Here is a 27,936-nt window from a genome sequence, read left to right as displayed (position 1 = left end):
GTCTTCTTTACTTCTAATACATTTAGAGCAGCAGCTTGAGACCAGGCCTGAACTCCAAACACTCTTATTTACCATTTGTGATGGTGTCAGTAAACGCACCACTGCTGGACGGCAACTGAGCGTTGAATGCTAACAGGTTAGCTTGTTGTTTTCACCGGAAACGGAAATGCCCCGTTTGTTTCACGTTCAGGTCGTGAATGAAACGAGCTAACAGCCGTTAGCCTGGACCCCGTTAGCTTAGCTTGGATCCCGTTAGCTTAGCTTGGATCCCGTTAGCTTAGCCTGGACCCCTTTAGCTTAGCTTGGATCCCGTTAGCTTAGCCTGGATCCCGTTAGCTTAGCCTGGATCCCGTTAGCTTAGCCTGGATCCCGTTAGCCTGCGGTGGTTTTCAGCCCGACTCACGGGTCTCATATCGCCGCTGTCAACACACACGCTTCCGGTAAATCCACTTTATTTACGTGTTGATGTGAAAATCCCTGAAACCTGTGAATACAACTGTAAATATATTAAGGTGAATATACAAATGTCACATTAGCCGATGGAGACAATATATTCCTACTCATTGACCTCGACAATCTAAAGTAACTCAGTGAACCAGGTTTGACTCTTCGCTCTTCAGTCACGTTTGGAAACACGAACAGCTTTTCCACAAACGTGACACTGTTCCTTTAAGGTGACGTCATCACAACTGTCCAGGCAGCACCAGCATCAAACAGCAGGTGAGCGCGTGAAAGGTCAAAGTTCAAACTCACTCATCTTTTATTCTGAGTCACTTATTTCCCTTTGATGTGACGTCATGTCCACAGCTCACTGCGTGTGGATGACGTGTCTTGTTTCTGTTGTTTATTTGTTTATTTGTGTTGATGCTCTGAAGTGACTGATGACCTTTAACCCTTGAACGTCTGTTCCAGACGATGATCAAGTTTGTGCTGATGGTGAACCGGCAGGGTCAGACCAGACTGTCCCGGTACTACCAGCCCGTGGAGCTGAGCAGGAGGGCGGCGCTGGAGGCCGACGTGGTCCGCTGCTGCCTGAGCCGCAGGAAGGAGCAGGTACCTGAAGTACTCACGGTTTGCATGAAGTCTGCTGACGTGTTCCCTCGTCACTCAGCTGAGCTCCTGTGTTTCCCCAGTGTTCGTTTGTGGAGTACAAAGACTTTAAGCTGGTGTACCGTCAGTACGCTGCTCTGTACATCGTGGTCGCAGTCACAGACGCAGAGGTGAGTCCTGCTCCGGGTTAGTTTGACGTGTCACACCACAGACTGGACCAAGATGGACGACATGACAGCTCCCAAAAGTGAAGCCACGACATCTACGATCTGAAGTTTATATTTGTTGACTTTTTCTGAAGTTATTTTAAATTAAATTTCAAATATAATCAATTAGAAAAGATCAAAGCTGGTTTTTATGGCCGTCTCCCACAGAACGAGCTTTCCGTCTTCGAGCTGGTTCATAACTTTGTGGAGGTTCTGGATAAATACTTCAGTCGAGTGGTGAGTTCACACACATGACTAAAGACACACTGCTGTTGCAGCGAGGTTGATGTGATGTGTTCAGTGTGATCACCAGTTGTGTATTTGTGTTTGCTTCCCTGCAGAGTGAACTGGACGTATCCTTCAACCTGACTCGCACGTTAAAGCTCAACACTACGTGATGTCAGTGAACGCCACTTTGTTTGTTTCCTTGACTCTGACTTGTCACCAGATCATGTTCAACCTGGACCGAGTCCACGTCATCCTGGACGAGATGATCCAGAACGGACACATCGTGGAGACCAACAAGAGCCGAATCCTGGCGCCGCTCACCGCCCTGGACAAGATGGCCGACAGCTGAGACTCCACACCACAGACCTTAAATAAGATGGACGATGCGTTTCCACTTCCTGAGAAGTTCAAATATCTGATACAAACGCTTCCATGTCAGTCTGTGACTCAACAAAACCAAACAAAGACATTTATTTAACGTCTACTTTGAGTTTATAGTTTGGTCCATGTCCCATCTGCTAACATGGAGGTGCAGTTTATGACCTGTACTGCAGCCAGCCACCAGGGGGCGATCCAGATGATTTGACTTCACTCTGTGGGAACAGTGTCGTCCATCTTTATTTAGTCTATGTTCTAGTCGTTTCGTCCGTCACCATATCAAGAACTTCTCTCCAGTCCAACGTCAGGAGATCACAGGACTCCGCTGACGAACAGAGTGAACTACAGGGAATCGAACCTGCGACGATTCACTGAATTAAAAATGTGCTGATCTTTTGCCAATAAATCAACCAGACTCTGACATGAGCCTGAGCGGCCGGATCGTGATCTGAGGATTAATCAGTTCAAACATGTGTGACCAATAGATGGCGCTATGACTGTAGCTGCTTGAAGACCTGAACTGAACCTGTGACGTGTTCCTCACATGTTCCTCACATGTTCTGCATGTTGTGTATGTGAGGACACACGTCTGAGTCAGTGTCTCTGGATCTTCTCCTGCAGCCTCTCGTGAAACATCTGGAACCTTCTCAGTGAGCGTGTCTGAGGTTTCTAACACGTGACGGACGATATTTAACAGATGTGTGAGCAGCTTGTGACAGATTCTGTCCATGACTCCAGGTTTGTCTCAGGGGACTTCGGGGGCCCCAGAGGGACGAGTCCCGAGCGACTTCGATGTCAGACAGAATTTGAGGGGGGCGGGGTCTAAGTTGAGGACAAAGTCTCAGCTTGAGTTTCACATGTTGAGTTCACGGTGAGATCTGAGGTGGAAACACGATGACGACAGGACTCCATCTTTACTTCATACTTTGCAAACATTTTAATGATTATTTTTTTGGAGCATACACATTTGAAAATATCTGTTTACCTCAAACTGCAACTTGAGTTAAATAAATGTTTATAATATACAAAGAAAATACAGGAGAGCAGAGCTGACACGTCTTCTTCTCTTTCCATGTGCCTCGCACACGACCAGTGTTTCTGTCTCTACAGCTTCATCATAAAAGAAAACACCAAATGCACTCTGACCCCTACAGCCGGTCAGAGACAACCCGGAAACTGTCACACACACACACACACACACACACACAGAGAGAAAACAAAAAAGCAATAGAACAAAAAAATAAAAACAAAAATGGGGGCGATGATTGTTTGGAGGAGGAGGAACTGAAAACAGAAGCTACGAGTCAAACCAGGAGGAGGAGGAGGCTCAGCACACACACACACACACACACACACACACACACACAGCAGCTCAGGGGTGAGGAGGAGGAGGGTGCTGCTGCGGATGAAGTTGAAGGAGGTGTTGAGGATGTGAGGAGGCAGCTTCATTTCAATCTGCATGAGACCCCCCCCCCTCCTCCTCCAGCGGTCAGGCTGGCTCGGATCAGCTGGCTGATCTGTCAATCACGCAGCGGGCGGCGACAGACGAGAGGAGCATGCTCAGTGTGGCGCTCAGTTGAGGTGGAAGCCTTTCTCCATGGTGGCGGCTAACAGACGCTCCCTCATGATGTCCTCCGAGGAATATTCAGGAAGCTTCAGGTAGTGGACACACGTGTTGACTGATGGGTAACTGGAGTCTGTGGCATCCACCTGGGGGGGGGGGGGGGGACACACAACCACTGTTGATTGACATCTGTCATCAGTTTGAATCGGGTCGCTCGGACCTCGAAAGCTTGATTCAGTCATTAGAACTTTTTTTATTAAATGTGTGACAGCTCAGCTTCATACGTCAGTCGAGCAAATGTTTACTCCGTCATGATTGGACCAAAATAGTCACGTGACACAAGTTAGAATATTACATCAGATAAAAGAGGTTTGTAATGTTCACTAGATAAACACTTTGAATCTAACTCATTTACACCTGATGTGTGTGTGAGAAAGATCCTTCACTATAAAAGCCAAATATTGAATTTATTTCATGTCTCTTATCTTCAGGAAACACGTTGAGGTCTTAGAGTTTTCATTTCACCTCTGTGTGTGTGTGTGTGTGTGTGTGTGTGTGTGTGTGTGTGTGTGTGTGTGTGTGTGTGTGTGTGTGTGTGTGTGTGTGTGTGTGCGTGTTAGACGGTCTGTTTGTGGAAGAAAGATTTTACCTTTCTGACGATGGTGAGGCGGGGGTGCAGGTTGGCGAGGCCACCGGGGGGCAGCGTGGAGCAGCCGGTGGTGAACTGAAGGAAGGCTTTTCTCTCATCCGACGACATCCCACACAAAACTCTGACGAACCGCAGGAAGCCAGGACTGGGGGGGGGCAGGACAATGTTCAGGTGTGTGTCTGTGTGTCTGTCTGTGTGTGTCTGTCTGTGTGTGTGTCTGTGTGTGTACCTGTCTCTGGTGTAACCCAGCTTTGGTTCAGTGTAGTTGATGATGTCATCAGCAGTCCAGGAAGGTGATTGGTTACCACAGAGGATCATCTGGACCTCCTTATGGCTGAAAGAGCTCAACTTCTCCATTGGAAAGACTCGGTTAAAACCCTCTGAGGAGGAGAGGAGAGGAGGAGTGGAGAGGACACAGGAGAGGAGGAGAGGACACAGGAGACGAGGAGGAGACGTTTGACTTTGACTCTCATGTCTTTTCTACAGAAAACAAGTTGTGTGACGAGTGTTTTTACCTCTGAACGCCTCCATTTGTTTCTGGATACCAGTGTGCATACAGAAATCAAACATCAGCTCCACGTACTCCTCAGCGTTCTCCATGGTCACCATCTGAACACACACACACACACACACACACACACACACACACACACACACAGTGTTAACTCCCAGAACATGTGACACCTCCTGCGCATCAGCGTCAAGTCGCTCGTCTTTACCTCATCGTCTCCGTTGGTTTTGAGATCCACTGCAGAGAAACCGTGAACCTTTGAGGACGGACAGAACTGGAAGTTTAACCTGGAGGGAGGGAGGGAGGGAGGGAGAGAGGGAGGGAGAGAGGTAGAGAGAGAGAGATTTAATTTACTGCCGTCCAGCTTCACATAAACACACCTTCATCTTCTCCGTCACACATTTTCACGATCGGAAGTTTTTATTAAAGATGTATTTTCTGTGTGTCTTACCCGAGGTCCTCGATGCTGAGGGGGGGTCCGGAGCCGAGCGGGTTCCTCAGCATCAGGTCCTGCAGTCTGGTGTTCTTCTCGTCCTCAGACAAACTCTTACTCGCCAGGATCTGCCTCCTCTTCACCGCCAGCTCCTTCACCTCCTTCAAGAAACTGGCTCTGTGGAACAAAAGCAGAACAGATGAAACGTGTTCTCAGCCGCTGCAGGTCGACGGAGACGCTTCAGATTCAAACTCTGTTTGAAGCAGGTGGAGGAAACTGAAGAGCTCATCTTTCTTTTCTTCCACTTCCTCTACTTCCCCTTCTTTCCTCATCTTTGTCATTTCCCTCCCTCTTCATTTCCTCCTTCACTTATTTCTTACTTTAAAAAAAACGAAAGGAAAGAAAAGAGCAAAGAAACAAAGAGAAAGAGGAGGAGAGCGTTCTGACCTGTGCGGGTTGACCAGCTGGAAGTCGTCCCAGGTCAGGATGCCGTGGTACCAGGCCGGTGGTTTGGGTTTGGGTGGGTCCATGATGAACTCGGACTTGGAGTCCTCGTCGAAGCTGCCCACAGAATACGTCTCCTGGCTCTCCTCGGTGGACGCCTCCGACTGCACCTCAGACAGCAGCAGGAAGGGATGCAGGTAGGGCCGGTCGGGGTCGTGACCATGCGGCGAGCTGCGGGACTGGTACAGCAGCTTGCTCATGTTGGACTTGATGTCTCCCATGCAGAGCAGCTTGAAGAACGGCTGGGACACGGGCAGGTCCACCAGCCGGTTGTCCTGGATACACTTGGCCAGGAAGACGCCCAGGAAGTGGAACAGCTTGGTGATGCGCTCCAGCTCTTCGCTGTCCTGAGGGAACGGGGCAGCGAACAGACCGCAGGAGCGCTGCACGTAGAAACCAGGAGGCTTCAGACCCCCGCCCAGGTCCACCTGAAACCAACACAGCAGCACCTTCAGTCCACTGTGTTTCAAACACCTGAGGACAAACAGACCCAGGATCTGTTTTCTTTACTTCACTGAACCTCACGTGGGCCTGAAACCTGAACTACAAAGCTGCTCGTCAACGGTGTCAGTCAAACATTATTTACCTTTCATTCAGGCGAGTGCGTCACAATCGACCAACGAGTCAAGTAGAAAACATACGTTTTAAAATGTTAATTATAAAAACAAACTAGAGTTACAGCCCTGACGCCACTTTGACCTTTGACCTCCCAAATCAGTTCACGTGAGTCTGACCTGTCGTGACTCGTCGTCGGGGAAGTCGTCGTCACACAACCAGATTCCCAGAGACGTTCTCTGAAACTCTGCAGCCACCAGAGCGTAAAACTCCAGAGTCGGACCGAGGCCTGTTCCCTCCTCCCCCTGAAACTCCACCTGGACAGACAGAGACACACACGTGTGGACGCAGCTGATTATTCCATGTTCATTTCTACACGTCTCTCTCAGTAGTAATTCATGTGGAAGAATCTCTCACCTCCAGCACGGACTTCCGGTCAGCATGGATCTGCATGACAGACTCCGCCCACTCCATCATGGCGTCCCCACGGGGGACTTTCACTCGCTCGTGTTTGAGGCGACCCACCCTGAACTCTCCAGGATCGTCCCGCCGCACTGTCGTGGACGGCCGAGAGCGCTCCATGGTCGCCTCCCGTCGGTTTTGCAGCCACACGATCGCCCTGCAGACGCACGGAGGAGGAAATATTAATGAATAGAAATATTATGATGAAACAAACAGAAATGAAAAAACACCACAACAAATAGGATGAAATGAAACAGAGTGAATGAGGCTAAAAAGATTATTTTCTGATAAACTGAAAACCTGCGACGTCCTGACGGAGCGCATCTCAAATATGAAAACTAATGTTTGTTGATGAACTTGTTTCCAAACGTCTCCTGGTTTAACTGAACTCATCGAGAGTTTAGACTAATTCCAAACGTCTGCGTTACGTTCAGCGCGGCTCACTGTGGGTGAGAGGGAGGGGTCAAGGGAGGACCTGTCCCTCAGGCTCACCTGGACGCTCCGAAGGCGGTGCAGGTGAAGTAGAGCTGTCGGGTTTCGAAGGGGATGAGGAAAGGACACTTGGAGGTGAGCTGTTCACACCAGTCGGGTAACGCTCCGCTGGCCAGAGCCAGAGGCTCCTGGGACCAAAGAAAAGAGAGAGAGAGAGAGAGAAATTCTTTTACACTCATTTTTACACATGCAGTTTTTAACCCACAATCCCCCACACACACACACACACAGGGCTCATAGACATGTTAATATGGAGAGACCCAAATCTCTGTGGACTGAGCTGCTGCTGCCCAAACCACAGTCACCACAGAAGATCTCCTGCAGCTCCATCGCTGACTCACCTCGATCTGCTGCAGGATCTTGGTTGTGATCTTCTTGCTGGTGAACTCCTCTGGAGACGCGTTGAACTGCAGCTCGTCGAAATCTGAAATAAAAAAATTAGAAATCACAAACGGCACAGAGGAACGTCAGGACGTGATTCAGAAACAACAGTCGTGTGTGTTCCTACCCTCCTGCAGCGTGCGTGGGTTGGGGGTGGAGTCTCCTCCAATGATGTAGAGGATCCGCAGCAGTTGCAGGACGTCCTCCACCCCGCAGGCGTTCTGGCTGCAGCCTGCCTTCGCCTGCGCCGCCTCCCTGGCCACACCCAGGATCTCACTGCTCTGATTGGCTGAAACTGAAATCGGGCTCAGACCGCCAGAACGACCCCCGACACTGTGCTCACAGAAGTCCTGGAGGAGGGAAACGGGTCAGAGGTCAGAGGTCGGGTGTGTGATGAAAGATGAGTCCTCAGTTCAGTGTCGTATATAAACACTATCAACAGTGTGTGTGTGTGTGTGTGTGTGTGTGTGTGTGTGTGTGTGTTGTAACGTGTGAGTCACCATCTTTCCGCTCTCCTTCTCTTTATCGGAGTCCTTCAGCTCTCTGTACATTATCCTGCAGGACAAACACAGCCACAGTAAAACCTCAAACATCTGAGAAGCGGGTGAATCTCAGTTTGCGTCGCCGCCTCTTACGTGTACGTCGGCTCCCAGATGCGTCGCAGTTTGTCCGTCTTCACGGCTCCGTTGCAGGAGAGCTGCAGCAGTCGCTGGACGTAGTAGAAGATGGTCGACTTGTAGTTGGACAGAGGAAGCTCCACCTCCCTGGTGGTACCCAGCCCGGCCACCTGAACACACGTGCTTCATGAGACCAGTAAAAAATAACGCCCGCATTGAGGCCACGCCCTCCTGGATTATGTCATTTGTTTGAATCCCGTCAGTGATGAGGTCAGAGGTGAATGTTAAAACAGGTCAACGTTACAAAACTGGAGGGGACCACAAAGAAGCTCCTAACGCCTCTATGGCTACGTTACAAGAGGGGAATCAGACCAACGGCTTCGGACCACGCTGTGTTAATGTCTGAGGAGGTCGTCGTCATGTCAGAGTGAAAACAGTCAGGAATTCTGTCATGACAACACGGCAACCAATCACAGCTTGGTGTCTGTGACATCATAAGCAACTTGTGAAAGGTCGAGTAAATCTGCAGATAGTTGACAGTTGATTCGTCTTCTTTAAAAACCTTTCAACCCTTCAGGGTCTGAAATGAGTCACTGGGTGTTGACTGCCTTACCTTGAGGGTGAGGGCGAGGTGAGGAGACGGAGCGCACTCCACCTCCTCCTGAACCTCCGAACGAGGAGTTCCTGAAGCAGAGAGAAAGAGATGAGAGTAAAGTTCAGCACCTGAAAAGTTTTGCTCTTTGAATTAATGAAAGGAAAATACTTTTAACTAAACAAAACAATGTAGATGACTGAACCTCGTTCATTTCACAGTAATGTTGAGCGTTTCTTTCCAGTTCATCGACAGAAGAAAGGTTCAAACTAATGTTTTTATTTGAATCAACACTGAGTTTTCTCATTGTACAATTGTGTGTGTGTGTGTGTGTTACCGGGCGGGGGGATCTCCAGGTCGGTGGTCTGCTGGACGTTTGTTCTTCCTGGTCGGGGGTCGAAGGCAGGAACCAGAGCAGAGAACTGTCTCTTAAGGACGAAGTCGTCATCCCACGTCCTCCTGCGACCTCCTTTGGTTTCGTACTCCTCCTCCTCCTGCAGGATGGCAGTGACACACTCATCCAACTGATTCTTACTCCCATTAATGTTAATGTAAAACCCATAATACAACAAGTGTCTTTACCAGGACCTCCTCGTACTCCTGGTCCTCCTGATTGTCGTCTTCGTTCTCGTCATCGTCGTCGTCGGGCTCGGGGAGGTCCTCCTCGTCATCCAGCTCAGCCAATAACGTGTTGGCACGACAGCTGTCCAAGAAGTCTGCAGGACATTGGATGAGAACTTATGTGGATGAAATCATTCAGGTTTAACCGTCACCCATTCCAAATATAGAAACAAAGAAAATGGATGTCTGCGTTTTTTATTTTATTTCATATGAATTCTAAATAATTTCAACAACAAGAAGCTGTGGAGATCTGAACTGAGCAGACAGATTAATTTAATTAACTTTAAACAATGTGAATCGTCAGCTGCAGCGTTCTGCCAACACGACTTTGGAAGGTTCATATTTTACAGAAGAGCTGAAGTTGAGTTTCATGTATGTTTTGACACTGGGACCAAAACTCTGATGGAGACATGGACATGTTTAGTTTGTTAGACTGCTCTCTGAGTTAGAAGGTCAGCTGAAGCAGGAGGGGCGTGGGTGTGTGCGTGAGAGTGAGTGAGAGTGTGTGTTCACCAACCATAGAGAGAGAACTCAGCCTCCTGGCCTGTGTCGCTCTCGCTGGACGTGGACGTGAGGCTGGTCGTTAGGGTGTTGCTTAGCAACTGGCCCACCGACAAACCCGTGGTGGCCGTGGCTACGTTATTGCTGCTGGTTACTATGGAGGTTGACATGGTAACAGTGGAGGTGGTGCCAGTGGTGGTGAGGTTAGGAAAGCTCTGAGCGCCCATGAGAGGAGAAGCTGCAAACAAACAAAGGGCAGTTAGTCGGTCAGAAACCAGAGGAAGCAGGGGGAGCTCGTTAAGATCCAGTCAGCTGCTGATTGGCTGCAGGACACAGACCAGGACACCTGCACTGGATCTGAGTGTCTGAGTTGTTTAGCCTGAGAAGGAGCTGAATGCAGAGATCAGCTTCTTCAAAGATGTTCCAATACCAGTTCTTTAACAACGGTTTGTGACTAACTCTTGGAGTGATGATTACTAGGTTTGACTGGGCTCAGGTTAAACCCTTTAAAAACACTATAACTTACAGGACAGTCAAGAGAGACACGTTCTCAAATGTCCAAAGTTTAGTGAAAACTAAATCATGTCTATCTGCTTCAGAGGCCGAGAAAGTTTTTGTAAATGTTGGTAATTCTGTCAGAAACAACATTGAGGTTTTTAATTCAGCACCTTAGGTCTGAATGGGTTAATGTAGTAATACTGTAGTTTCCATGTGGTATGAGTGCAGTAATGATGGAGTACTCACTGGCTGTACTCATGACGTTCCTGCCCAGCGTGTTGGTGTTGTTGTCGCTGCTGCTGCGGCTCAGGTTCATGTTGTTGGTGGCGTTAGTGCGCGACATGTTGGGTGCGCGGCGGACAAAGGACTCCATCAAGCTGGCCTCACGGGACGACAGGTTGGGAACGCTGGCGCTGGAGCTCATGGGAGCGCCGGCGGCCAGCAGCGAGCTGACCGACAGCCGGGCGTTAGCTGCTGAGCACAGAGGCCTCTGGGAAGGTGCGTCCTTGCTGGAAGACTCCGACACTGAGCTGACGTCAGGGGAGCTCACGCTCACCAGCCCCATGGAGATGGCTGCTGCTGGGTCAGTGGTAGCCGTGGAGGAGTCCTTATTTCTGGCTTCGTCTCCAGGGGCGGGCGTGTCAGCAGTGAGCGTGCCAGAACTGGACGCTGAGCCGGATCCGCCCTCCACCGCAGACGACAGTACGACAATCGGCTCCTGCTGTTGTCCGTCGGAACCGATCCCGCCTCCCGTTAATCCACCCGCTCCGGAGCCCTGGTCGAGCAGCAGCCCTTCAGCCCTCCTCTCTAGCCGCAGACCCCCCACACCCGGTAGCCCAGCCGAAGAACTCAGGCTGATGTCAGAGGAGGAGGCGACGCTGCAGACGGAACTGCTGCTGCCCTTCCTGCTGGAGGAGCTGGCCCCGCCGAGCGACGTGGCCCCGCCCTTATCGGGACAGTTATTTTTCACCAGGCTGCTCCACAACTGCTGGTGCGAGGAAGACGATGAGGAGGAGGTGGTGGTAGTCGTGCCGCCGATGGCTGCCGGCGTCACAGAGGGTCCCACCGTGGAGGAGGCGGGGCCTGAAACAGTGGATGAGACAGGTTTGGGTGACGGCGCTGTGGCAGCCGACTCAGGGTCGTACCCTGGAGCAAGCTTGAGGTCAAACTTCCCTTCAGCGCCCATACGGTAAGAGTTAGAGCCGCCAGCATCCCAGGTTACATCAATCCAGCCTGGATGGACAGAGAGATAGGAGGGAGACGGACGGATGGATGTCAGAGACCCGGCAGAGAGAGAGACGGACAGAGAGAGAGAGAGAGAGAATCAGAGAGAGAAAGAGAGAGAGAGACTGAGTGGTAGAGGGAAGTAGACTCAGAGAAGCAGCTTACAGTCAGAGCAGCTCCACACTGGACCAGATCACAGCAAGACGGTTTGTATGAAACGTTCATTTAAAGTCCCGATGAAAAGTAAAGGCCTCATTTTTAAATTTGACCAAATGTTAAAATACAGCGAATATTAATCTATTATTATTATTATCTTTTATTAATAATATGAATCTAATGCTAGAGGTTATGGGAGAATTAACTGGTTTAAATCTTTATTAATTATATATAGGTGTATGTATATATAAAAAAATTATTATATATCTAATACATGTAAATCCATGTATAGATATCTATCTTTGTTGTTTTGCTCTTTCACTGTGACTTTAAAAAGCAACGTTCAACATTTTAAATTTCTACTTGTGCAGATTTCTGTCCAGGTGGAGCGATGAGAGAGAAAATTATGAACAGTCACAGAAAATGACAAAAGTAGAAAATATTCCTGCAAAACACAAAACGATCAAAGCAACAACATAAATAAATCAAAAGTGAGAATCAACAACGATCATCCCTGATTATGATTCATAAAAATTATAAATCAACGGAGCTGCTGTTCCGCTCAGTGACATCACATCTGAACACAAACATAGAGAGGAGGAGAAAAAGAGAGGGGGAGGAGATGAAGAGGAGAAAACTAAGATGAAGAGGAGCTTAAGATGAAGATGAATAAGAGATAAAGAGGAGTGGAGGAGGAAAGTCGGAGAGGAGACGGAACAGGAGGAGATAAAGATGAAGAGTAGAGGAGGAGGAGGAGGATTATCGATCATCACTTCCTGTCAGACCTGATCGTTAACGTGAACTGTCCATGTGACCTGTTGGGATCCGTGTGTGGAGACAGCGTAATAATACTCAGTGTTACTGGTTGACATGGTAACAACAGCTGCTCGTCTGGATCTGTAGCTACAAACCACTCACTCCACCTCCCATCACTCATCTCACTTTTCACCATCGCTCGTCCCCGTTCGTAGTATTTTCTGTAACTAAGCAACCAACTGCAGAGAAGACAATCCATCGTCTCCCACAGAATTCATTCAATCTATGGCGGTCGCAGTGGTAGACCTGAACGCTCTCACGTTACTTGCAGATACGTGTATAACTGCAGCTGAAACTATGAGGTCAGACTGTCTGTGTAGACGCTTTATGGACGATAGTGCACGAGCAGGAACACACTGAGTATCACTGCACACAGTGATACAATGCAGAAACAGAACAAAACACCAAGACATCTCTTTTGTTGTTATGTGAAGAGTAAAATGAAATTAGAGTATGGTGAGCCGTCACAGTCCACATGATTAATGTGGAAACACTACAACCTACTTCCTGTTTACATCACATGACCAGTGTACATGAAAAGTCAGATACTGTTTCTGATACGGAACAAAAACACTAGTGTGAACAGAGGTCGTTAAAATAAACCGACCCCTTTACCTCCCGTCTAGTCTGGTCATGGATCTGGGCTCATGCTCGTCTCCTCAGTCTTTGACGCAGTGACTCAGAGTTTACATTTTAAAAGCTGCGGTTCTTAGACACAAAAATCTGAACTTTATGAAAATACAAAGACAGGTTTACAAATTCAGTGTGCTGGCAAAAATATCTGCCTCTGAACAGAAGCATGGAAACCTTAAGACGACAAATCAATGGAATATAATCACACTTTAAAATACAAGTTAAACCTGCTGCTTCTCTGCGAGTCCTCGGTCGCCTGGAGCTGAAACATCAATCAACACATTTCTTATTTTAAGGAAACCGTCTTACCGTTGTGAGCCTCTCCAGTGACAGTGCCCTCTCCAGCTGGGTTCCCATCCTGGTCTCGCCACTTCCAGTCAATTCCGCGGACGACCCGCGCCCCAGGAACAATGTACTTCATGACCTGGGAGCGGAAGAGTCGCCGCTGGCGACGAAGGTTGGCCTCCGCTTCCTTCACAGCTTTACCTGACAGATACACAGAGAGAGAAATAAATGAAACCAGCTCGGTGACACTGAAGTAGTGCATTTGTTGACTACTTTCACTGGTTAGTTAACTCGTGTGGTTCTAGTGGGTATTTAGAGCAGCAGTGATAAATATCACGTGACCCATACTAAACGTGAAACTGATGATGGGGTTGTCTTTACCGAGCTGGTCCTCACAGACAGCGGTGACGGTGCCGTACAGCTCGAGTCCAGACAGGGACAGGTAGTGAGTCTGACCGCTGGCGTTCTTCCCCATTTGTTTGATCCTGATGTGTCTCCAGCCCTGCTTCTCCTCTTTGGATGGGTCCAGAGGCCACGTGGCCGTCGACCTGTAGAAATACATCACCAATCAACGGATGCAGATAATCTCTGGGTTGTGTATTGCCTTCGAGTCAGAACACATTTTCTGTAAATATGAGCTGTGTGAAAATTGGTCCACATCGCCTCCTAGTGCTTTGTCACATCTCTGCAACAATAAAACAAACATGGGATTCATTCACTGAAACAAGGAGTCGTACCCGGGTTCGTTGAGGCTGCAGTCATCTACATGAGTGTAGAGCGTTGTCCAGTTCTGACCGTCCTTCGACACCTGAAACACCCAGTTCCTCAACGCAGAGCGGCCATAACCCCTGAAGGAGGAGAAAGTTAAACGTTTTATCTACCTGGCGTGTCTCAGGGTGTACGTTTGTTTCATTGACCTGGCGTGTCTCAGGGTGTACGTTTGTTTTATTTACCTGGCGTGTCTCAGGGTGTACGTTTGTTTCATTGACCTGGCGTGTCTCAGGGTGTATGTTTGTTTTATTGACCTGTCGTGTCTCAGGGTGTATGTTTGTTTTATTGACCTGTCGTGTCTCAGGGTGTACGTTTGTTTTATTTACCTGTCGTGTCTCAGGGTGTACGTTTGTTTCATTGACCTGGCGTGTCTCAGGGTGTACGTTTGTTTTATTGACCTGGCGTGTCTCAGGGTGTATGTTTGTTTTATTGACCTGTCGTGTCTCAGGGTGTACGTTTGTTTTATTTACCTGTCGTGTCTCAGGGTGTACGTTTGTTTTATTGACCTGTCGTGTCTCAGGGTGTACGTTTGTTTTATTTACCTGGCGTGTCTCAGGGTGTACGTTTGTTTTATTGACCTGGCGTGTCTCAGGGTGTATGTTTGTTTTATTGACCTGTCGTGTCTCAGGGTGTACGTTTGTTTTATTTACCTGGCGTGTCTCAGGGTGTATGCTGAGGGAATGACCCAGAGTCCGAGGTCGACTGTGAACCAGGCATTTTTGTCATCATTGGTATGGCAGTTGAGGGCGGAGCTATCCCGACTCAGGATATCCTCCAACCGCCCATAGGGAAGGTTACGCCCCTCTGATGATGTAACCACCACAAGGCCGTAGGCAGCCGGGTTGACCCACTCATATGCCGTCCTGAATACAAAGGAAATGAAGTAATATAAATCTAAGAGAAAGAGTCTAGTCCAGTTGTGACTCTCTAAGTCGTGGGGCCTGAGAAAATAAACTCTAGATTAAAAAGTAAAATAATAATTTAAAATTACTTAACATGATATAAAAACTTCAAACACAACAGAAATATGTTAGTAATCAGTTAAAAGTCTTTGGGTCTATGAGTAAAGTATCGTGTTTAATGTCTTTGTCTCTGGAAACAAAGAACCAAACAAATGCACATGCTGGATAAAATCTGATGGGAGACTCTGCCTCTTTGGTTTGACATAAATCTAATCTAGAAAATATTACATTTAAAACTGGTTCTAAAAAAAGGCTTGCACCTACTTGGCGTTGGTTCCAACCCAGTAGATGATGCCGTTCTCATCAAAGTCGTGTTGGTGTCTGAAGGTGAAGGTCTGACCTTCCCTCAGCTTCCTCACGAAGACGAAGGACGAGCGCTCAAAGTCGTACCACTGCTTCGCCACCTAGAGGACGAAGAGGAGGAGGAAATTAACAGCATGCTGGATTCTCCATGAGCGTAGAACGATTGGACGTCAAGTCAGTTACTTTGTTCTGTACAAGGTGCTCAGTGCCAGGATGGGAGGGAGATGGACAAAATGAAATTTGATGACTGATACTGATTTATATTGTAGCGTAATGGTAAATAGTTCAATGTCTGATTCATTTAAAGAGGAAATAAACACGATATAATATTATATATATATAAATAAAACACATGTTAACAGTTGTATTGTTTCAGAAATAAATGATAATGAAACAACCAGAAATTGACCTGACAATACATTGATGTGAGAATCACAGTGAAATGCAATGCTGTTAAAAATCAGTGCTGCTCTCTGCCGACAATAGAGAAACATCACCAGAGGGACAGGGTTAAGAGAAGTCATGGTATTTGTGTTGTTGTGTGTGTCCTCGCCATCTTCAGCAGGTACTGCTCCAGTGACTCCACAGTGGCGAGCGGTTCCATCTTCAACATCCGTCCCGTCCGGTCAATCAGTGCCGTCTCTCCAGGCGCTCGCTCCAGACGGAAACGCAACCTCCTCGTCAAGATCTGAGGAACGAAAACACACAAGAGTTAATGCAGAGCGTCAGAAACACGTGCGTCATCAACTGGCAGCTCCTGCTTCCTCTGAACAAAACTGAATCAGTGACTCAGATAAATGGACATTGATAACAGCATTTCCTCTCTGCCTGAGGCCCAGGACACACTGCGACTCACCTGCAGGTTGTATGAGGATCCTGGAGTGTCGTACAGGTGCAGAGGTAGACGTTCAATCGACTCCAGGACAGCTATTAGTTTACGGATTAAGGCAACAGCTGGTCGGCTGCAAACACACAACAACAGGTCAAACTCTGATCTGGAACAGATTTAACTTGAACTTAACGCCAAATTACAACAAACTTCACAACAACCTAAAAGTCTTAGTGACGGGTGAGCAGGGTCAAAAGCAACCCAACATTATTACTGATGTTTAACTCAATCCTGACTCATCGTTTCATCTCGAGATTTTATTTCAACCATCAGCTGACTGGTTGTTTACCTTTCATCGTCTTCGTTCTCGCTGAAAGCCGCCTTAAAGACATTGATCCTCTCCATTAAAGGCTTACAATCATGTTTGAGGTCCAGTTCCACACTCTGCAGGAAAAGAAACGACAACATCTGAACATCTATACAGACGCTACCATGTCATCCAGACGAGACATGACACACTGGTCCTAAAGAGACCACTCACGTTGTTGAGGACAGTGAACAGAGCCTGGACCAGGCCACTGCTACACATCTCATATGGAGAAATCGTGTTTTCATCCTTCAGAACCACGATCAGGTTTTCAAGAGCAGTTTTCATCAGGTCCCTCCACGTGTTCTCCCCTTCAATACACTGTGGACAGAAAGCCTGTTTACCGTCTGTCAGTACCCGTCTGTCTGTGTCTGTCAGTACCTGTGTGTGTGTATCAGTGTGTGCATCTGTATGTGCCTTTCTGTCAGTACCTGTCTGTTGGTGTGCAGCTCCCAGGCGGACTCCAGCTGTGTGGAGATGTTCCTCAGGGTGACCACCACCCCTCGGGGCATGCTCTCTACAGCTTTGAAGTGGTCGTCGTACAGCTCCCTCGCCATGCTCTTCACCTTCTGCTTCGTCTTCTCCAGCTTCGACTTCAGCTTCCTGCCTCGCTTCCCTGTCCAGCCAGTTACAAACTCAGAGCCTACACACACACAGACACACACAGTGTGTTAACAACAGTCACTTTGTTCTGAAACACCTGCAGCTGATAGAAAGCTGTCAGTCAGTCTCAGGGTTCATACTGTGGTCAGACTATTCAAATTAAATCTAGAGATTTCAAGAATAATGTTATAATATTATGACAAAGTTCCACAATAGTAAAGTTGTTATTTCAGAAGGTGAATATCTTCAGATCAGTCAGTCTCAGTGTGAAGCAATAAATAACGGACGGGACCTAATAATGAACCACCATCATGAACCACCATCACAACCAGAGGCTGGTGTGAATTCAAACTCTTGAATTTCTCCTGTGAGTTCACGGTGGTCTGATGGTTGCTGGGTAACGCTGGGACTCACCTAGAGATGTCTCTGCTGTGAATGAGTGTTTGGTCCCCCTGTTGGATTCAAAGACGAAGCCCGGCAGGTCCTCCTTCAGGATGGTGGCCTGCTGCCCGTCTGAGTTGTGGATGGCGATCTCTCCTTCCTTCAGGCAGGTCAGAGACCAGTTCCCCACAGTCAGCTTAGTGGGGCCCACACTGGACAGGATTGGCTGACTGGCCGTCACTGGCTTCACCTGACTCCTCGCCCGCTGCAGCTTCTCCAGGAACTCACTGCGAGACTCTGAGGGGACGATGAAACAGCATCAGTCATGGCTACAAAGACGACCAGAGATCAATGAGTGTGGCACGAGTGTGTTGTTCGTACCAGAGCTGTCTGAGCCCCCCTCTGGACTCCCGCTGGAGTACATGGTGGCCAGCTTTCCGTCCAGGATGAACCTGAACCAGCCGTTGGAGCCGTTGGAGAGCTCAAGGGCAGCGGCGTCCGACCAAATGTAGAGACAGTCCCTCCCCCTAATGATGGACCAGTCCCTCCAGTGGTACGGCTTCCCCTGCTGGATCTCCCTTGCATCCTCCTGCACCTCCTCCTCCTGCAGGACAAACACTTCCTGTTTTTCTCTGCTCGTGATATTCTTACATGTTTTTATTCCTTCTCTACTATGAGAACTGCAAAGACACTGTTTCCAAGCTCAAACATATTCTCTGAAGCTGCTCATTTTCTTATTTTGGTTATAAACTAAATATTAAAAAACTGAGATAATCAAATTACAATTTGAGATCACTGCTGCTCATCTTGACCAGGACTCCCTGACAGAAGAGATATTCTATCTCAATGGGACCTTCAACATCCTTGAGTCTTCTCTATGAAAACAAGGGGAACATCCGGCCTCAGGGCAAGATCATTAATAATGCACGAAAGTAGAGGTTTCCATGCACAAAGCCAAACAAAATAGGTAGTGCACAATTAAATATCCTGAATTAAATCCATATTATATCAAAACCTTGTGAATTGGAAAATAATCAAATTATATGGAAACTGTCAAGAAAAGGTTTAATATGTGGATTGTTGCGTTCCACAAAAGGCAGAGAATGTTTTTGAACAGTTAGTGTGGAGCCCTGGTCTGATTTATGTGTTGATGACAAATTCAAACAGTGAATACGTTTAAAAGACGAATCGAAAGCCTCTTTTCCATTTCATCATTCAAAGCAACACACACAAACCCCCCCCCCACCTTTTCTGGCTTTGCTTCGTCCTCATTCTCGTCATCTGATGCCGGTCCTGCCAGAGTTGACACCTTGTTGATGACTCCGAGTCGAGCCAGTTGATCGAGGAAAACGTCTCCGCCTTTGTCCACCAGGTCTCGTATAATCTGCAGAGCCAGGAGGTGGCCGTCGTCGTCATCCTGACAAACAGACACACGGTGTCAGCATTGTTTCCCTCTTACTGTCACGATGTGACACTTTTAAAGTCGATGTCATTTACGTTGACGAGTCCCAATCACAAAAAGTATATTATTATTATTAGCAGTGGTAGTAGTCGTATTGTGTGACTGCAGAGTTGAACAACTCATTTCCACCATTGAAACATTCAGCTCGTTCACTCGCTCGTTATCTTTTTATTCACTTTCACATAATTATCACTGCTGTTACCTCCTGGTCCAGGACGGTAGCTGTGATCTCCACCAGCACCGTGGGCAGGTTGTGTCCCGTCTCACTGTCACACACCTCCTTCAGCAGCACGTCACTGCTGTAGTGAACCATCTTCCTGATCAGAGCCAGACTGGCTTTCCTAAAAACACACACAGTCAAAAACACACACAAAACTAGAAAAACATTCAGAGACGCTCCTTCCTCCGAAAATATTCTATACCAGCAACATTATTAGACGTGACAGTAGGATATGAGCTTTTGAAAAGAAGGAGAACATTTACCAGAAGATCCAGAGCAGTAAAAAACACAACAGTGATGATGTCTCAGTAAAATGAGAGACAGACCTGATGACATATTTATTTTGTGTGGTGAAGCTGGAGAGGAACATGTGTAAATATTTACTTATCTGAAACTGAATTATGGACCCTATCAATGTACTTCTCCTGCATTAGCATTATTCTAAACTCTTCACAGATTAAAAAAAATAAAAAAAATCAATAACGTTAAGTCCTGACGCTGCCGCCAATCAACCTGCCCAGTTTAATACAAGCTGGATTAGACAGACAGATGTGTAGCGCAGATCAAACTCATGATATCTCCGTCTTTTCTTTCATTGTTTCTTTTGCTCTGTTCCTCTTTTCCTTCAATCATTCCATCCAACACTCAAAGCCTACAGTTCATCTGCTCTAATTAAATTAAGATTAGACGGAGCAGGTCCATCTGCTCTCAGTCAAATTAACCAGGTTTAGACAGAGCCAGACGAACCGATAACGATTCAAAAAGGAATAGTTCACGTTTTCTGAACTTGTCTTACCTAATAGAAGGCAGCATGGTTTGCTGAAAGGTTTGTGCAAAAACAGGCAGCAGTCTCTTCAGGTAGATCGGAGCCATCTCTGGGTCTCCTTTGGGCTCGCTGCCCTCCTCCTCCTCCTTGTTCACATCTTTCTTCTTCTTGTCGTCACCCTTGTTCACAGGACACATCCAGTCTCCTGAAAACACACGCTCTGGGTTACTTCACTGGTTCTGTATGGAACCCAGACCAACCAGAGCTAACTAACTAAAGAGGAATCACTGATGATGTCTGACAACGTGCACAAACAAGATCACTAGTGTCCAGTTCACACCTGACATTAGACTGTCCTGTGGGGAAGAAGTGTAACAGTAATATTGTGGGTTTACTAACCAGGGGACTGCAGAATAGCCACCACCTCACTGTGTCCTCTCTCCCTGGCCTTGTCCAGAGGAGTCTTTCCGTCCTCATCTCGCAGGTCAGGGTTGGCACCATGACGCAGCAGAGTCTGCACAAACACAAACCAAGTTTCATGCCTAAATATACAAAGCTGATGAGAACGCAGCATGTTCCTGGTGATTCCGTGTGACCTGAAAAGTAAAACTCCATCACCAAACTCAGGATGCTGCGTTTACAGTATGTAAACAATCTCTGTGTGTGTGTGTATGTGTGTGTGTGTGTGTGTGTGTGTGTGTTACCTTGGCTACTTGTGGGCGTCCAAAACAGGCAGCGTAATGTAGTGAGGATGACCTCTGACCTCTGTTTACGTCTGCTCCCCTTTCACATAGAAACTCCACCTGCAGCAAAAAAAATCAGGTGTGGTTGGTTAGACTGAAATGACAGGAAATGATGTCACAATTGTGCAAAACTGATTTTTGTCTCCATTAATTTTATCCTCAGAACGTTAATTTGTGAAGCTAACTGGCTGCACCAGTTTACATTAATTCTGTGGTTCAGACTCAGGACATAAAAGCTTAGAAATGAAGTTGTTACCATGGTAACCTGTGCGTGCTAAAAAATTACAGGTAGCCTTTCCTTTCTGTCACACTACGGAAGCACAGAGAGGATTTAGAGGAATTCTGTCTTTTTGCCACTGGGTCACAAACGTCAGTAGAATTCATCCTCAAGAGACAATGAACCACAATAAATAGAAATCCATCCAGTGAGCACACAGAGATATTTCAGTGGTGGGCTGAACGAGACCAGACAGTTCCTCCGAGAGAAAAGCAGAAGTGTGTCTTAAAACACTCAGAATTCAGCTGACGTTTTACCGTCTCTGTCGGTGTGTGTTCACATTCCTTTACCATTTCCTGCGTGCCGAAAGCCGAAGCCCAGTTGAGCAGCGTCTGTCCAACATCGTCCATGAAGTTCACCTCAAAAGCTGCAACAGAGGTCACTTATTATCAGACTTGTAAAAAACAAACATGTGACACTGACATGTTACAACTGAGATGATATAAAGAAGAACAGATCTGTTCCCGCCGCCCTGTCATGACTGACTGAGACGTTTCAACAGGTTATTGATAACCTACAAGTCTAAACCTTGGCTGTGAGAAAGGCTTTGATAACTTCTGACTGGGCTCCATCCTCTTACCTCCGGTGTCGATGGCGTCGATCAGAGCGTCGGTGTCCTTGCTGCGGATACAGTCAATGAGCTGTCGGTGCGATCTCTCTCCTGAACTGTCCAGGCGTCGCAAGCCAGGGATCCGACTCGTGGACCCGGCCGTGGACTTGGGCAGCGCCTTTCGCCCCTCGAACAGCAGCACAAGCAGGAGGTCCACCAGCCGCATGGTATCCAGCACGCAGCGCTCGTCTCCCCCCAGAGCAGACTCCATCGAGTCAGGCAGCGCCGAACGCAACAGGTCCTGAACCCGGGAGGGAAGAGAACATACGACACGATGGTGACTTTCTGTATCTCTGAAATAAAGTGTTTCTTCCATCTCTTAAATTAGTTAATGACTTCCAGTTCACTGTGCTGGTGTTTCAGATGTGTGGACCTACGTGTGTGACGAGTGGCGAGCCCCTGCACAGTGTGGACAGAAGGCTGACGATGGTCGACACCTGGTTGCTCAGCTTGGAGTCGGGGGCTGAGGGGGCGGCGCCTGTCGAGGTCCGGCCCGGCTTACAGGAAGAGGCGGGGCCTGACGCGGTGCCACCTGCGGCCGCCATGCGGGACAGCAGCTCCTCTGTCAGGCCATGTTTGGCTAAAGGGGCGGGATCCACGCCGCGGCGGGTGAACCTATCAGCCAACGAGGCGAAACAGCGCAGGGCACCATCTGATACCTGGAGCACAGGGATTGGTCGGTTAGAGTGAAACCAGCAGCTGAATCAAACCGTCTGAATCGCAGGTGACGGCTCAAACATGGATGAGGCAATGATTAGAATATACAAGGAGATTTTTCATGATTAATATGTTTCCAGAACTAAATCTCAGTAACTTGACATGAGTCTGTTGAATGAAGGCAAAAGTGAAATGACAAACTGATTTAAATCTACAGGAGCAAACAGACACAGAACAAAAACCTAAATGTTGATTCTGGATGTTTTCATTCTATTGTCAAAGTTGACCAGTAAAACCCGACTCAGTTACCTGGTGGTCTTCATGTTTGAGGAGGCTGGACAGAGACTCGACGCAGGTCTCCAGAGACGAGTCCTGAGGCTCCATCTTGCTGCAGAGTCGGGACACCACGGCCATGGCTGAGTGCAAAGTGTCCTTGTGGACGAGGTGGCCGCTGTCTCTGATGAAGCTCAGCACGCAGTTCAGGCCGCCGGCCTCGAACACCGCACCGGACTCCCTGGTACAGATCAACTCCAGCACCTGCACAGACACGCAGCAAAATCTGAATGAACACACTCTCCAGCAAAAAGACTAAGAATTCCTGAATTAACAGGAACCTCGTACAGATTTCATTTAAGTGGGTTTTGATTTTATAAACCACGATGAACTGAGCTGCTGTCGGTTTGTGCGTCTCTGAACGCCACAGTCAATTCAAGTCAAAGATGAGATGCTTTCACCTGCACTGAACTTTACTCCTGACGTTCTCCACAGGGGCTGGATGTGAGAACACAAATCCAGAGCTCCTCCTGGCAGACCACTAATAAAAACTCTGGATAATGTCCGGATGAGCCCACGTGAGAAAAAAGCAGGTGAGTATCCGGAGCATTCGCAGTGGGCCTGTTGATGACGATTTTATGATGCGAATGACAAAACAAAAAGGAAATCAAATGTCTAAGGATGAAAAACAGGAGCCATTGACGTAGAAGACGCCAATGAAGACCACGAGATCCGAGAGCATTTGGTTTTAAGGCGAGACGCCAGTTGTGATGTGCTGCACACAAACACCCTGCCGCTGCTCCGCCCCTCACCTGAACACTCCTGAGTCTAAGCACAGGAAATCTCCTGCGCTGTTCATACGAGAAACGCAAACTCCAGATAAAGTCCAGACCCAATTACACAGACATTCTCTGGAGTTCCTGTTTGAAACCGGTTAAAGAGGCGATGACAGATTCATGGTCTACTGTTGAATTAAATGAAAACACAAAGCCATGAGATGCAGCATCTTCCTGCCTCCATCAACAGATCAGTCAGGACTCCAGGCCTGAATGAAGAACACAACTGTCCAGTGTATTAATAAACATGGTTGTGGATCTGCCTCCTCCTGTTATCTGCCACTCTGACCCTGTTCAGGTTAGTAACAGCACACAGCGAGAGGTCCTCCAAAACAACCTGATTTCACTGAACCGGTTCTGGTCTCACCTTGACACACTGCTCAGCCAGGTCCCTGCTGGTCCTGTTGTTGAGCTCCACCACCACCAGACGGTTGCACAGCGCCTTGATGGCTCCGTCCACTCCCACAATTCTCCGGGTGCACTCTGCCGAGACATCCAGGTAGTAGGTGATGGCACGGGCTGTGACCTCCAGCACGTTATCTGGTGCGCTCTCATCCAGGAAGATCTTACAGAGTGCCGGGAGGAACGTCCGAGGAGGACAGCTGCCAGGAAAATGGACGGTGAGCACAGAGTACGACCTCTGATACAAAAACAACCCAAAAAACGAAACAACTCACGTCTCGAAGCAGCGGTCGACATTGTCCGACATGAGCAGCAGCATGCAGAGCTGCTCCAGAGCGATGAGCTGCATGTCCCGCTCATCGCCCTGACCCATCTGCAGCCACTCCAGCAGGGTGTCTGGGTCAACATCCGCCATGATGGCTAGCCTACAAAAACAAGACGGACAGTTACCATCCAGTTAAACACGTTTTATTTTAGGGTTGTGTAACTCCACAGTCACTGGTCGTCTTTATAAACTGTCATCGATCGTCTTTGTACACGATGGAAAGTTGGGTTGAGCATTATTCCACAGGTTTATACACACACACTTACCTGGCTCCCCGTTGGCTACCTGGTCTGGCTCAGCGCCCAATCACTGCTCACAGTTCTGTTTGTGTTTGGGACTCATCCAACCAACCGGACGGAGGGAGAGAGGAAACACAGACAAAGGAAGATGTCACTCACAGGGGATTCTGGGACATGTAGTCTCTTCACCTGCAAACAGAGCAGACAGGAAGGAAGAGATGGAGACGTTAAAAACAAATGAAACTAAAGACTGAATACGTCTTTTCTGCTGAATTCACACAGTATTAAAATGAAACTATGAAGCTAATCCAGGGCTACAGCTGATTCTTGGATCGGGCACTTTATACCCTGCTTCTTGTCTGACAGACATAGGCTCACAGCAGCACCACCGTCACAGAGAAAGGGAGGCAGATACATAAATCTGAGACGAGTGAAATAATCATTTCATAAAACTGCAGTTGGTTAGTATATTTTTTCCAATGAACTCATCAGTGTCCACAGACATTTAGTTCACTGAGAAGATCCACGACCAGGATGTAAAACGCTTTAAAACAAACGACGTGGTTCTTTTACAGTCTGTGGGTGAAGAGATGAACTCTCAACTTTTACTGATGTGTGATGAATTCATCTTTGGCCTGTTAAACATTCAGGCTCCATTAAAACCAGCGAGTGCTTAATATCAGCAACAGATGCTTTTTCAGATGCATTACGGCAAATATGAGTTTTAGCGAAGCAAAGAAATTATGAGGAAGGCACACGACCTGTAAAGTAAAGCGGGTCGAACATCCGGCGGTTAGATTTCTCTCTGTGAAAGTTTCAGGTATAGATGCACCAGAATTTTTGGATTGCAGCTACTGCTGTGTGTGTGTGGCGAGGTAACGCTGCAGCACGGCATGCTGGGAGTCTGCTGGGTCCGGGTTAAGTTGATTAGAGCCTAATTTGAGGCCTGTCTGTCTGCCTGGATATAAATGCGCCATGCTGCGACAGATCCTCTTATCAACAGATTAATCGTTGCAACTTTGCCAGAGTGTCCTGGCCTCCCCTCACCCCCCTGCAGGCCCGGGGCGACCCCCGCAGGACTGAGTGCAGTCGGCCAGTCACAGGGTTTGGCTTTCGCCCCTTCAACCCCTCGTGGTGTCCTGAGTCCAGATTGAGGTCAGCGATCAGCGGCAACAGAAAGACACACTTTTATTTTTTTAATTCTTCCCAGGAGAGACACTGAAGTCCACCCAGTGTTGTTGGAATTAAAACACCAGACGGACAGAGACTGAGAAACAACGTCACCAGTCGACCAAAGTTTGGATGTTTCCAACCGAACATCTGATGTTAAACTTTCTTCAACGTGTATGTCAGCGACGCATTGATTATTTTTTATTATCGAGTAATATCCATAGAAAAGCCACATTCACATTCTCAGGACACAAGACAAAAGCTGTTTCACACATGAGCTGTGTAAAATGTTGTGTAGTCGTGTTGTGTAGTCGTGTTGTGTAGACATGTTGTGTAGACATGTTGTGTAGACATGTTGTGTAGTCATGTTGTGTAGTCAGTGTGTGTAGCAGATTGTCGACTCGTTCACAACAACAGGAACATGTGGGGACGTTCAGGTGAGGGGTGGAGCCTGTAGAGCAGCAGGAGGCGGGACATGGCGTCTAAACTGTGTAAAGATCAGTGTTGTTGTTTACAGCTCGTCCACACGGCGTCGGCCCTCATCACCAAAACATCTGGAACCTCCTCGTCTGTCCAAGTGGACGTCTTCGTCTTCTACGTGTACGGCTCCTCTTCTTCATCCTGAGACATTTGTGTTCTTCAGTTTCACGTCCGTCACGTGTTAGAAACCTCAGAGACACGCCCACTCACTGAGAAGGTTGTTTCAGCTCAAATCATGAACTTTTCACTGATCATCAATATCAGCAGAACATTTCCACTCTATAGATTCATTGTATGTTTGTTTCAGGTTATATATTTATAATTCACATCTTTTTTTTTCTTTCGTATATGGAATTTTAAAAGGTTTTTTCGTTCAATATTGAAAAGTGTTGTCAAGATGCATTTTGTAATGCATCTTGACAACACGATAATAATAAAATAACTGTCTGGGCTCTACAATTAATAATGAACTATCCCACCTCCTCCGTGACTCCTGTTGAGCTCCTGGTCATTTCCGACTTTTGAAAACTATTCGCGATGAAGCTACTATTGTTATTTTTATCAACTGTCTCTTCCATGAAACGACAGAAAACCAAAATGAAAGATTCCCTTTTCTGCATCAAACATCTGAGGAGCTGACATCTGACTCATGAGCTGACAAACTTCTCACTGATGATGAGATATCACGGATCAGTTCCTCAGACTGATCTTTGCAGGTGAAGACTAAACTGATGACGGAGTCTGTGATGAACCAGGTCGATTTAAACAGTTCCTGGATCTCAGACCTTCTACAGACTGAGGCTGAACTGGTGTGAGGAGGCTGGAGCTAACGTGGAGGTCATCAGGTGAAGATGGGCTCGATCAGCTCCGTCTCCCTGAAGGTTCGGAGCTCCAGCTGCTGAGGACCCAGTGAAATGGTGGAAACATCTGGAAGATCAGTGGGAAACTGAGGTTGGACACAAACGGTGTCGTGGTGGTTGAGATGATTGTTTTGTTCCATGTTCATCCGGAACAAACCTCCTTTGTTTGCGGCTGATTCTCGGTGATGGAGGCGTTTACACGGTTCAGCCTCATCTGACGGAGAAGCGGAGCCTGTGCGACCCCTGAGCCTCCTCATGGGTCCGGACACGACGTGAGGGAGCCGGGTGGTTTCACCGGACACTGAGGGGACGTCCAGCCCGGTCCACAGGCTCCACGGCCGAGGTACCGTGACCCACTGCCAGCCTCCGGGCATTAGCAGTTAGCTGGCGGACAACAGCGATGTCGTCAGGCCGGTAAGACAAAGTGTAAGTCCCGGATAATCTCCCCAGCACAAAGCCCGGAGCTCGACAGCTTCGGACAAACTCCGGAGTTTGTTTGTCGTCAGAAATAAATGATGAGCTAGCTCAAGTTAGCCGGTTAGCAACACGCTAGCAACACCAGCAGAGAGCTGAAATAAACCTTTAATAAAAGCTTGAATCCTCCAGAGCTGGAGATCTCCCCCCGAACCCCGGAGCGGACACGGTCAGTGTTTCTGAACGAGTCGGTAACATCCACTTACTGACGAAACTACCGCTGCGGCCTCGGAACACAACCGAGAGCCGCGGGGCTCGAGTTCCGGGAGAGCCGAGAGGCCGCAGCGCAGCCGCGGACAAACACAACAGAAGGCCCCGGCCCCTGGCTCCGGGTTTACCTGCGGATCGAGACACTCACCGTGTTTCACCGTCGGCTCAGAGACAATCTGCGGGGGGACGACCAACAATCTTCCGGGTCCAGGTGGAGGACGAGGAGCTGCGCGTGTCTCCGGTGTCGTGGTGAATTCAAGCCGCGTCCATGTCACTGTTAACGGGGGAGAAGAGTCGGAGCCTCCGCGAGGAGCCGAGGAAATGGAGCCCAGCCGCTGCTGCCTTCAGGGCCACACTCCC

The 27,936-nt window shown here is 48.0% G+C and overlaps 2 protein-coding genes across 8 annotated transcripts; one reads left to right on the top strand and one right to left on the bottom strand.

The window, feature by feature from the left end:
* The first annotated feature begins 156 nt into the window (after positions 1-156).
* On the top strand, positions 157-2,896 carry ap4s1 (adaptor related protein complex 4 subunit sigma 1). Of its 4 annotated transcripts, XM_069536192.1 has the most exons (7): positions 179-440; positions 675-720; positions 913-1,053; positions 1,134-1,220; positions 1,425-1,493; positions 1,598-1,609; positions 1,705-2,896. In XM_069536192.1, exons 3-7 carry the CDS (start codon positions 916-918, stop codon positions 1,831-1,833), a joined length of 435 nt encoding a protein of 144 aa, XP_069392293.1. In that variant the 5' UTR covers positions 179-440; positions 675-720; positions 913-915; the 3' UTR covers positions 1,834-2,896. The 4 variants fall into 4 exon arrangements, with proteins under 4 accessions (XP_069392295.1, XP_069392294.1, XP_069392293.1 ...); XM_069536195.1 differs by lacking the exon at positions 1,598-1,609 and having other exon boundaries at positions 1,425-1,490; XM_069536194.1 differs by lacking the exon at positions 1,598-1,609 and having other exon boundaries at positions 157-720; positions 1,425-1,490.
* hectd1 (HECT domain containing 1) lies at positions 2,776-27,936 on the bottom strand. 4 transcript variants are annotated; one of them, XM_069536188.1, is made up of 44 exons: positions 27,725-27,936; positions 24,410-24,571; positions 24,094-24,243; positions 23,784-24,018; positions 22,617-22,844; positions 22,028-22,309; positions 21,621-21,891; positions 21,331-21,407; positions 20,725-20,823; positions 20,420-20,534; positions 20,051-20,225; positions 19,237-19,375; positions 18,819-18,989; positions 17,954-18,176; positions 17,606-17,869; positions 17,020-17,231; positions 16,763-16,924; positions 16,571-16,665; positions 16,249-16,354; positions 15,946-16,080; positions 15,354-15,493; positions 14,778-14,990; positions 14,094-14,204; positions 13,738-13,904; positions 13,381-13,557; positions 10,489-11,475; positions 9,761-9,982; positions 9,205-9,338; positions 8,960-9,116; positions 8,644-8,714; positions 8,049-8,200; positions 7,914-7,968; positions 7,541-7,763; positions 7,374-7,456; positions 7,033-7,160; positions 6,496-6,697; positions 6,258-6,395; positions 5,467-5,951; positions 5,038-5,196; positions 4,795-4,873; positions 4,591-4,684; positions 4,305-4,455; positions 4,076-4,220; positions 2,776-3,572 (listed from the first exon to the last, which is right to left on the bottom strand). In XM_069536188.1, the coding sequence occupies exons 3-44, from the start codon at positions 24,231-24,233 to the stop codon at positions 3,435-3,437; spliced, it is 7,740 nt and encodes a 2,579-aa protein (XP_069392289.1). In that variant the 5' UTR covers positions 24,234-24,243; positions 24,410-24,571; positions 27,725-27,936; the 3' UTR covers positions 2,776-3,434. The 4 variants fall into 4 exon arrangements, with proteins under 4 accessions (XP_069392289.1, XP_069392291.1, XP_069392290.1 ...); XM_069536190.1 differs by having other exon boundaries at positions 10,489-11,325; XM_069536189.1 differs by having other exon boundaries at positions 16,763-16,909.

Source organism: Paralichthys olivaceus, chromosome 12, assembly GCF_024713975.1.
Source record: "Paralichthys olivaceus isolate ysfri-2021 chromosome 12, ASM2471397v2, whole genome shotgun sequence".
In the NCBI taxonomy this organism is placed as follows: Eukaryota; Metazoa; Chordata; class Actinopteri; order Pleuronectiformes; family Paralichthyidae; genus Paralichthys; species Paralichthys olivaceus.
This window is presented reverse-complemented; position numbering and strand designations above follow the sequence as displayed.